Source organism: Thalassophryne amazonica, chromosome 15 (genome assembly GCF_902500255.1).
Source record: "Thalassophryne amazonica chromosome 15, fThaAma1.1, whole genome shotgun sequence".
Taxonomy (NCBI): domain Eukaryota; kingdom Metazoa; phylum Chordata; class Actinopteri; order Batrachoidiformes; family Batrachoididae; genus Thalassophryne; species Thalassophryne amazonica.
The window spans coordinates 62407464-62419659 of NC_047117.1; the positions used below are offsets into that span (position 1 = coordinate 62407464).

The 12196-nt window shown below is 41.8% G+C and overlaps 1 protein-coding gene across 1 annotated transcript in view; it reads right to left on the reverse strand.

The window, feature by feature from the left end:
• The window catches only part of stx8 (syntaxin 8), a 90324-nt gene that overhangs the window by 69633 nt on the left and 8495 nt on the right, over nt 1–12196 (reverse strand). Inside the window, exon 5 of the mRNA XM_034188586.1 lies at nt 4433–4569. Coding sequence (XP_034044477.1) covers nt 4433–4569 — 137 coding nt within the window. The remainder of the gene's footprint in view (nt 1–4432; nt 4570–12196) is intronic.

Here is a 12196-nt window from a genome sequence, read left to right on the forward strand (position 1 = left end):
CGTAAACTCAAAGTACTATATAAATGTGGCAGAAAACGACATACTTGCCAGTCATTGCCAGTCCAGCTGTGGAGACGTACAGATGTAGTTATGGATCCCCAAAGACGTAGTGTGATAGTTGCTGCCATCCAACAACATACCAATCAACTTGTCCATGTCCAGCTATTGCTCCAGAGGCTGTGGTGTTGGTGTGAACAGTGATGCCGAAAGGCCCGAGTGTGCTTCTTTTATGACCACAATGCAGATGCCGCGTATGCGCAATACAACCGCTGTTCCCGCAACACATGCACAATGCATCCTCAATACATCTATAATAATCGCAATGTGTCAGATCCGTTTCCTCAATACATGCGTCATATATCCGTGATTGTTCGTCATATATTTACTATACATTATTAATATATCTGTAATTCATACTGAGGAATTTGGCATTTTTGGCCAATTTTGTTGCGGACGACAACGAACGCCAGAAATTTGTATACTCAATTCATGCACAATTAATCCTCTCCCCATTGGGACCGGGCCTTAACACAAATGGGCCCTAGGGCATACAGGTACATTTCAATGAATTTGAATATCACTGAAAAGTTAATTTATTTCAGTGATTCAATTCAGAAAGTGAAACTCATTTAATATATAGATTAATTACACAGAGCGATATATTTCAAGCATTTATTCTTTTTAATTTTGATGATTATGACTTACATCTAATGAAAACCCAAAATTCACTATCTCAGAAAATTAGAATATTGAGAAAAAAATTCTATATGGTAAACCATGGTGCTGACCCCCAAAACGTGAATCTGCTGCAAATCGTGAATTATCCGCAAACCGTTGTTCACATTTTCTATCTTGTTCTTGTGGTTTGCTCCATTAATGATCAAAAATTAATTTAGAGTGACATGAAATATCCGTAGTCGTGAAGAAACTCATGTTTTGTGAGTTATGCGTTCACGTTACATGAGATACTTTTCAGTATAACCATTTTGCAATTCACGATTTCCCGATAATTTCCGATTTGCAGCAGATTCAGGATTTGGTTGTTAGCACATGGTGTCACACGCTAATCAGCTAAATAACTGCCTGAGCCTGTAAATGGTCTCTCAGGCTGGTTCAGTAGGCTACACTACCATGGGAATGACTGCTGACTTGACAGTTGTCCAGATGATAGTCATTGACACTCTCCACAAGGAGGGTAAGCCACAAAGGTCATTGCGACAGAAGCCGGCTGTTCACAGAGTGCTGTATGGAAACATTAATAGAAAGTTGAGTGGAAAGAGAAAGTGCTGGACAAAAAGATACACAACCAACAGGAATAACCACAACCTTGAGAGGATTGTGAAGCAAAGGCCATTCAAGAATTTGTGGGAGATTCACAGCTGCGTGCACTGTGGCTAGAGTAAATACTTCAAAGGCTATCACACACAGACATATCCAGGACTTGGGGTACAACTGTCTCATTCCTTGTGTCAAGCCACTCCTGAACCAAAGACAATGTCAGAAGTATCTTACCTGGGCTAAGGAGAAAAAGGACTGGACTGTTGCTCAGGGGTCCAAAGCCCTCTTTTCAGATGAAAGTAAATTTTGCACTTCATTTGGAAATCAAGGTCCCATAGTCTGTAGGAAGACTGGAGAGGCACAGAATCCCAGTTGCTTGAGGTTCAGTGTGAAGATTCCATAATCAGTGATGATTTGGGGAGCCAGGTCATTTGCTGTTGTTGGTCCACTGTGTTTTATCAAGTCTAAAGTCAGCACTTCATGCTTCACTCTGCTGACAAGCTTTAAGGAGACGCTGATTTCAAGCAGCAGGTGTGGGAGGAGCTCAGAGCAACCATGGAGAAGGACTTTTGGTCGGCACCAAGGTGCTTCTGGCGGAACATGAGGAACCTCAGGAGGGGAAAACGGAGAACCATCCAAGCTGTCTACAGTAAGGATGGGACTTTGTTGAGGATGTAATCCGCCACTGTAAGGAACACTATGATCACTTTCATCTGCTTTTTGCAGATGATGTGGTCCTGTTGGCTTCATCAGCCTGTGATAACACTCACTGGACTGGTTCACAGCAGAGTGTGAAGCAGCTGGGATGAGGATCAGCACCTCTCAATCTGAGGCCATGGTTCTCAGCAGGAAACCGATGGACTGCCTACTCCAGGGAATGCGGTCTTCCCCCAAGTGAAGGAGTTTAAGTACCTCGGGGTCTTGTCACGAGTGAGGGGACAATGGAGCATGAGATTGGCCGGAGAATCGGCGCAGCACGGGCAGTACTGCGTTCGCGCTACTGTACGAACAGGGAGTTGAGCCAAAAGGCGAAGCTCTCGATATGCTGGACAATCTTCATTCCTACTCTCACCTATGGTCATGAGGGTTGGGTCATTACCAAAAGAACTAGATCACAGGTACAAGCAGCTGAAATGGGCTTCCTTAAGAGGGTGTCTGTTGTCTTCCTTAGAGATAGGGTGAGAAGCTCGGTCATCCGTGGGGAGCTCGGAGTCGCTGCTCCTTCGCATTGAAAGGAGCGAATTGAGGTGGTTTAGGTATATTGTAAGGATGACCCCTGGGCACCTCAGGTGTTCGAGGCACTGCCATCTGGGAGGAGACCCTGGGGAAGACCCAAGGTAGAGAGATTATATCTCCTCACTGGCCTGGGAACGCCTCAGGATCTGCCAGTCACAGGTCGTCAATGTGGCCCAGGAAAGGGAAGTCTGGGGTCCCCTGCTAGAGCTGTTGCCCCCGTGATCCGATCCCGGATAAGTGGTTGAAGAATGAGTAAGTGATTTCATTTTCCAGCAGGATTTGGTACCTGCCCACAGTGCCAAAAGTACCAACACCTGGTTTAATGACCATGGTATCACTGTGCTTGGTTGGCCACCAAACTTGCCCGATCTAAACCCCATAGATTCTCTACGGGTTATTGTCAAGAGGAAGATGAGAGACACCAGACCCAATAATACAGATGAGCTGAAGAACACTATCAAAGCAACCTGGGTGTTCATAACACCTCAGCAGTGCCACAGACTGATCGCCTCCTTGTCTCACCACATTGATGTAGCAATTCATGCAAAAGCAGCCACAACCAAGTATTGAGTGCATATACTGTACGGTACATGAACATACTTTTCAGTCGGCCAACATTTCTGTATTAAAATTCTTTTTTATTGGTCTTAACTCATGTTCAAATTTTCTGCAATTCTGAATTGTAGGTTTTCATTAGCTGTAAGCCATAATAGTCAAAACTAAAAGAAATAACTGCTTGAAATATATCACTCTGTGTTTAATGAATCTATATACCATATTTTCCGGAGTTGCAGGGCTCTCAAACTAGTTAAAAAAAAAAAAAAAGAGAAAAAAGTGACTTACTATATACTCCAGAGAATACGAGTATCACTTTTTGAATTTAATTAATGAAATAAATTAACTTTTCTGATTTATTGAGACATACTTATATCTATAGGACAACATCATATCAGGTAATGTCTGTTAGAATGCACTGGAGCCAGGCAGAACCAAATCCAGCACAGTCTGGAAACACTAGGGTTCTGGATGGTAACAACTGACAACTGGTCCCTTTATACATCTCAAAAGTAGCCATTTGTTTGGCACGGTGAGGTGAATTTTGGTTGTCTGTTGGTTTTTTCCCAGTTGCTAGAGTCTTCAACACTGACGCACCTATGTGTTCATGCCCAGAGAAGTGCGCCAGATGGCCAAAATGTCACAGTTGACATTCGCTCACAATGCAAGTAGTGCACCTCATTCTGGAAACATATGTTGTACCACCACTGTGTGAAGTTTGATTGAAATCTGGTTTAGGACGAGTTGCACTTACAAAACCCACGGACAGACAGCATGATTCCTGTGTAACAAGTACACCGCAGCTCCATCTAATTTATGCTCCACTTTCTCTTTTCACACTTTATCATGCCTTTTCATCGAAGGTAGAACCAGCTCTGTTCTGGTTCACGAAACACATTTTGAACCACTCAGTGCATTCTGGCCAAAATTATATTGGCACATAATCTGAAAACTTCATTCTCCTCAGGAACCAGAACGTAGCCCGAGTGTGAGGAAAAACAACAGTATACAGCAATTTAGAATCTCACTAGAAAAAGAGCAATGACAATGTACAAGTCAAAGTGTGTGATGAAATGCAGATTTATATATTTTTTTCATTTTTCACTTTTCACTGAGACCATCTGTGGCTGGCCAGAACATCTCACAGTGAACATCTAGATGGTTATCTTTCAACTTACTGAGACAATAATAACAACACAACCTGGAGACTAGTCAAATTAACAAGTCTTGGAAGCTGCAAATTATACAGAGTGCATCCGAGGTGTGTCCAAAATGACTTTGCCGTTTATACAGTGCATAAAAGCACTGCTAAAAGCAACACGAATGGCATCATACAGACATAATAAAACAAAAGTGTAATTACCTTCAATGATCTGCTGTTGCTGCTGTTTTATCTCTCCAATGGTCAACCCTTTTGTCTCCTCAGGTTCACTGATCAGCCAGGGGTTTGGTGTCGTACTTCCTCCACTTCCTCCTGCTGCGCCAGCCAACAACATCAACCTTTAAAAATACAGCATCATCATATTGGTACCAAAGTATAAAAAATAAATGTTTTTAAAGCAGCTCCTCACTTCAACCACCATTAATCAAACTAAAACGGTTTGATGGAGAAGTATCAGAATTGAACTGAAACAGTAGAAGCCAGGTTATCCATTAAAGGAGAACTCCGGGATTTTCCAATGCAGGCTCTACATTTAGATGTTGTGGGAGTCATCTTTTCACTTGTGACAAAAACAAATTACTCGAGGCAATATTGATTTTAAAGGCAAACACCATCACTGGGTAACTGGCTCATTCATTCTATAGACACAATCCCTTTCGTCATCACTCTGAAGCGCAGAACCTGGATAGGATGGCCAGGCTTAGGTAAGCAGCTAATTGCACACCTGTTCGTTTCATTACATTTGTATTTAATGAGGTAGAAATTCATGTTTGGCTATGCAGAGACAATGTCCCTGTTACCAGACACTGCTATTGACATTTTCAGCTGTTCAGCAGGGAGAAGCAGTTAATAAGAATGTTTTTTGTTGTCACTGAGCCATTAAATTAATGAGCAAGTTAGTCCATGGCAATTTCTTCAAAATCAATTAGATGTCAATTAATTACATTTTTGGCTTGAGTGAAGAGATGACATCCCAAAAATTAAAAAAAATACAGGCAAGGTTGAAAAAAATGCTAAACTTCCCATTTACAGTGAGGAAAATAAGTATTTGAACACCCTGCGGTTTTGCAAGTTCTCCCACTTAGAAATCATGGAGGGGTCTGAAATTTTCATTTTAGGTGCATGTCCACTGTGAGAGACATAATCTAAAAAAAAAAAAAAAAAAAAAATCCGGAAATCACAATGTATAATTTTTTTAATAATTTATTTGTATGTTACTGCTGCAAATAAGTATTTGATCCCCTACCAACCAGCAAGAATTCTGGCTCTCACAGACCTGTTAATTTTTCTTTAAGAAGCCCTCTTATTCTGCACTCTTTACCTGTATTAACTGCACCTGTTTGAACTTGTTACCTGTATAAAAGACACCTCTTCATACACTCAATCAATCCCTGCACAAGGCTGGAATGGACTACAGGACAACAGGCAAGCAGCTTGGTAGAAGACAACAACTGTTATGATTATTTATTAGAAAGTGGAAGAAACACAAGATGACTGTCAATCTCCCTCGGTCTGGGATTCCATGCAAGATCTCACTTTGTGGGTAAAGATAAGTCTGAGAAAGCTCAGAACTACACAGGAGGATCTGGTCAATGACCTGAAGAGAGCTGGGACCACTGTCACAAATATTACATTAGTAACACATGATGCTGTCATGGTTTAAAATCCTGCAGGGCAGCAAGGTGCCCCTGCTCAAGCCAGCACATGTCCAGGCCTATTTGAAGTTCACCAGTGACCATCTGGATGATCCAGAGGAGGCATGGGAGAAGGTCATGTGGTCAGATGAGACCAGAATAGAGCTTTTTGGAATCAACTCCACTTACCATGTTTAGAGGATGAAAACAACCCCAAGAAAACCAACCCAACCGTGAAGCATGGGGGTGAAAACATCATACTCTGGGGGTGCTCTTCTGCAAAGGGGACAGGACGACTGCACCGTATTGAAGGGAGGATGGATGGCGTCATGTATTGTGAGATTTTGGCAAACAACCTCCTTCCCTCAGTAAGAGCACTGAAGATGGGTCATGGCTGGGTCTTTCAGCATGACAATGACCCCAAACACACAGCCAGGGCAACTAAGGAGGGGCTCCGTAAGAAGCATTTCAAGGTCCTGGAGTGGCCTGGCCAGTCTCCAGACCTGAACTCAATAGAAAATCTTTGGAGGGAGCTGAAACTCCAAACCTGAAAGATGTAGAGATCTGTATGGAGGAGTAGACAAAAATCCCTGCGGCAGTGTGTGCAAACCTGGTGAAAAACTACAGCAAACGTTTGACCTCTGTAATTGTAAACAAAGGTTACTGTACCAAATACTAACACTGATTTTCACAGGTGTTCAAATACTTATTTGCAGCAGTAACATACAAAAAAAATTATAAAAAAAACATCATACAAACCCACTACGACACAAATCAGCCACCCGCCTCCCTCTTGATCGTTATTAGAATCATTTTAATTCTCAGTTTGGACAGAAATGAGTGTGTTGTATGGTGGTGGAATGGTGTTTTAATTGGGGGGTGGGGGTGTGTGTGTGTGTGTGTGTGTGCAAAATTAAGATCTCCAACCACCTTCAAAGCACGTGGCCACCCGCATGGATGTAGCGTATTTGAGTGTTTAAATAGAGCAGCACTTTTGGTTGGAAACAGTAGAGGACGGGAGCAGTAAGAATTTTTGTGTGGTGTGATGTGTAAAAAGGGTGTGGTACACACGAGATCATACGTGTGGGAAGAAAACAGTGGAAACATGCAGGTGAGTCCCATTAAGTTGCGCACGCATAAGTCATAATTCGGCTTTACTCGCAGTCAAGTTGTGGACCACAAAAATTTTTCTTCTTCCTCCTCCATGTTGCTGCAGTTCAGCGATGAGGGCGGACAATTCTGTGTGAAAGATTCCTGATGATTCAAAGTTTTTGAATGCGACTCTTCAGATCAGCCCAGAATTTCTACATGCCCCTGCCACATGCGTACAGGTGCATGAATCTTCCACACTGACGAAGTCCTCATTGCTGACCTGCAGTAGCTGAAGGAGGAAGAAAAAGATCCCAAACCCACTCCAGATAAAGAAATCATCACCATCGAGGAAGGAATCATACTTCAAATGGTCGAAACTATTATAATATGGCAAGTTTTTTTTTTTTGTCAACTTAATGAACTTGTGGTCCGATTTTGTGTAACCTAACTCACACGAGTTAATGGGGCTCACCTGTAACATGTTTTACTACTCTATAATTTATTTCATCCAATCATGGTCAATACAAATTAATCAGTTTTTTCATTTATCATTCTTCTTCTCTGGAGAGCCAACATGTGATATGACACCTCTACAGCCACAAGGGGACTGGTGTCAAGATCCAGAACTGGCCAGTATAAATACCCTCAATCCGATTGTTGTATGCAGACAGCATCAGATTTGCACAGTTCCCCTTTTTGTCACAGTCATTTGGTGCATTACTGCACACAGATTCACAGAACCTTAGCACCCGACTCACCGTCAGACTCTTGTGGTCATTTGATCTCCATCTGTCTGTGCCATTGACTGTGGGTGGTCACCGACTTCGTTGCTTTCTTTGACAAACCCATTTCAGGGATTCGTGATTGCAACATGATAGCAAGGTGATGCACACAGTCACCTTAATTTGGCGCCACAGTCTCCAATCATTTTTCTTTGTGTGACTGCAGCATTAAAATGGTCATAACTGATCAACCAGAAATACTTTTGCACAATTACAATTCATATTACAGAGTCAATATGACTGAATGGGACATGAGCACAAAGCATACTACACAATCCCGACACAGTCACAGTCTTATATACTTCAACTCGGATCATTTAAAAAAAGGATTTCGACACACAGCTTTTAATTATTTTAGAGAAAGATAATAGGAATGTTGTAATACTTCGCATTAATCTGTCACAGTGTATTAGATTGTTGTGGGTGTTTGCACAACACTTTGAGAACAGTGTGCTCTGCACGATGCTGTGTGGGGTGAAATAGTTCTGGGTGGTTTATAGCTATTTGTCTCATAATAGCTTAAAGCTGTGTTTCAGACCCCCTGACGTTGTGTTGTGGTGACAGGTTCAGGGTCGTTCAGCTGGATTTAAACCAGGAATGCTGAAAGTCATCTGTTCATCAAGAGAAACGTTATAAAACAGATTAAGCATATCGATGATGAAATACAGTGGGGTACACAAGTATTTGGACATTAACACAATTTTGTACTTTTGCCTCTACACCACCATGAAATGATACAATCAAGATGTGCAGAAGACTTTCAACTTTACTTTGAGCAGTTAAAAAAAAAAAAAAATTTTTTTTGGATTAATCATTAATCAGTTACAGCCATTTATATATGTCATCCATTTTCAGAGAATAAAAGTAATTCAGCAACTGACTGACAACCAGTTTCATAGCCAGGTGTGATCTGGTCACTTGTTACTCCACAACAAGTGATGCAAAGAGTTCTCACCAGGATTTTTTCAGAGCATAGGGGGGAACTTAGCGGGGCAAAGCCGCGCAACGAGCACTGCAGATGTGAGTATTGTAGGAGGGTCCGGGGCACCCCCCCAGAAATTTCTGAATTTTATAACACTTTGAAACACTATTTCCTGCATTTTAAGGGCCACTTTGTGTTGCTAACTGGGACGTCAAATAATGTGCGACATGTCCTTTAAAAAAAGAGGGAAAAAAGCCCCATATGCTGGTTAAATCATAGCATAGGGGCCCAAATATTGAATTTGCATTTCGTAGCTGTTGAGTGGAACTCCTAATATGACGTCCAAAAACGTGGTGATGCATTTGGGTATAAAAAGGCCATTACTCCTCCACACCAGTGTGTGGTGTTACGTGCATGCTGGTGTCTGTTCCAGTGCGTCGACAAATAAACCAGTTGCAATGCAATTCAGGCATCCGTTTGGCTTCCTTAAACTTAAGCATATTGATGCTATGCATGTGAGTAATTCTTCTGTTGTAAGACTAATGAGTCACAACAAGCTGGCGACGAGGATGACTGAATGATTATTGACCCACTGCTGTTGTTGCAAGACAAAGACAGCGAAGCGGAGCAAGAAATGGCGGGGTTCATCGGTCATATTGAGGCCTTTGATGAAGCCACGGAACAATGGTCAACGTATGTCGAGAGGTTTGAGCATTTTATTGCCGCTAATCAAGTTCCATCTGTGAAGAAGGTTGCAGCATTTCTGAATGTTACTGGACCGAAGACACGCTTTTGTTGCACAGTTTGTTAGCACCGGACAAATCAGGAAGTGCACCATATGAAGCTTTGACGAAAACGTTGTGACCATTTCTCTCCAAAACCCATTATATTGTGAAGAGGTTTTGTTTTCACAAACATAACAAGGAAGAGGGGGAGCGTGTCGCACAATATGTGGCTGCATTGAAGAAACTCTGAACATTGTGATTTTGGCACGTAGCTGCAAGACACATTGCGTGACAGACTTGCGTTTGGTTTAATTAATGAGAACATTTACAGAAAGTTCCTAACTGATGAAGCATTAACGTTCCAGAGTGCTGTAGACACAGCGGTGGCAATGGAAGCTGTTGCAAGAGAATCCCGGCAGCTGAAAATGCTTGAGGAGGTGCATGCAGCATCAGTCTCTCCACCAGTAAAGGGAGACAAATGCTTCAGATGTGTTAAATCAAATCACAATGAAAAAGACTGCTTTTACAGGAAACAACGGTGCCATACTTGTAAGAGAACAGGTCACAGAACCTGTTTTTGTAAAAAGAAAAAGTGATTGGAAGCATATAAGAGACCCATATGAAACCAGGGGAAATCAAGGAAACCGTATGGAAGAGAAACGAGGAAAAATTCATACGGTGGAAGTTGATGCTTCTGATCGCGATAACAGTTTTTACCGGACTCTGACTCGGGACTGAGACTGCATGTAATGTCGGCTGTTGAGAAGGATGCAGCTGGATCAATGATAATGGTGAAACCTATGACTGAAGGACGTGTGATTAATATGGAATTGGATACTGGTGCTGCGGTATCATAAATTTCAATGGACACGTATGATGCAAATGTGGCTCATTTACACCTACGGAAGACTGATGTGGTTTTAAGAACTGAAACCAGTGAACTGTTGTTACCCGAAGGTGTTGTAAAACTATGTTTTTGATTGCTGGAGGAAACTGGAGTTCCCAGAGGAAACCCACACACACACGGGGAGAACGTGCAAACTCCACACAGAAATGGCGGGAAGCGATACCACGACCTTCTTGCTGTGAGGCATCAGTGCTAACCACTAAGCCACCATGCTGTCCACAATGAATACCAGCATGCTTCAATGTGCTCTTAACTTATACCAAACTTGCCCATAACTTATTCGACGTACGATTCATTGTTGATATTCACGTTGCTGTCATTTTTGGAACTTGTTTACCAAAACTCAAATTAAGAACCAAAAGTATAACATTCTATTTTTTTTAAAGTACAAAGGTTTTCGAATCAGCAAAGTACTATATTCCCTTCAGTTTTTTCAGATCCCTTGAGGCATGAAGAAACTGCTTTCATCTCAACTAAATTGCACTAATACCTATTCCTGTTTGCTTTTGTCTGCTCATCTTGGACAAAGGCTGGTGTTATCAAAGGTGAGACAAGGCGGTGGGTCTAATATAATTTCTGAAATGTTGGATTGTCCCAAAACTGTGTGCAAGCAAGGCCTTTACTTCCTCCATACTATTGCTCAGTGTGCAAAAATCCAATTAGCCGCTCAGTGAACAGTGCCTAAATCAGCCAGGCGTATTCATTTCTTAGCAGCAACAGAACACTAGAGTAAAAAAAAAAAAAAAAAAAAATGCATTCTGAACATGAAGGTCCAAAAAATTACACATTTTCAGGTCAATGATATTCAATGAAAATGCTGACTCACTAATGGAGGGTGTGCATCAAAGGGCAACAGGGTGAAGTATGCCTAATAATTTAGGTACAATGCTCTTCTGTTTAGTCTGAAATAGGGATGCCTGCATTGTTTCAGAGAAAGATTTCCATCTCCGCTCACCCTCAAAAGCTTATGGTATCCAAGCATGACCAATCCTCCCCAATTCAATTCATTTATACAGTGCCAAATCATAACATTAGTTACCGCAAAGCGCTACACACGAGTAAGTTCTAGACATTACCCACCCCCTCTAACATTCTGTCCTCAGAGACCACACAGTGGGAATGTGTCCTACCCACAAATCCCAATTACCCACCATGTCACTTTTAAAGTTAAGTCTTACCAAGCAAACTAAAAACTGTATGACCACATGCTTAAGGTTTGTTGAGCTCATTTATAGGCCAATATCACAAGATTTTTTTTTTAACTGAGCCTTTTATGTAATAGGGTGCACGGACTCTACAAAAGATGAAAGGCTGTGCAAAGCACCACTAAATGGATCAAATGTGTAAGATGAAAGTTAGTCTCATATGAAGGCATACAGTGTTCGCCTGAGGAACACTGTGAGGAGAACTGTCTGCTATTTCAGTTGGTCCTCAAATGGGCATCTATGCCTATGCTGCTGGTTTACCGAAATGTCTATCAAATGAATTCCTCTGTGGATTCTGAGGTTTAAATATGAGCAGGTACACAAGGTCAACAACAAGCCAACATTTCCTTTTCCTGTCCATATCATTTTCAGATGGACCACACTAGGACAGACCTCTCACAGCATAACAAGTGCTGACAAAAGTTTCCTCAACTATCAGAATGACAGGACATTAGATTATAAATTGTAACATCTGACACATTGATTCATGCTACAAGCATTAGAATAAAGACTTGGCAGTGTGTTATCAATGGCAAACTCAGTCTTCCCAACATTCTAAATTAAGTTCACTGTGTGTGTGTGTTTCATTGCCAAATGTGCAAAGCACTCAATGAAAAAGAGTTATCCACAAAGTGAGTGACCCCGTCAAATGCGTGACAGGCAGACTTCCGTCCAATGTGGAGAGGTCAAGGCGTGGG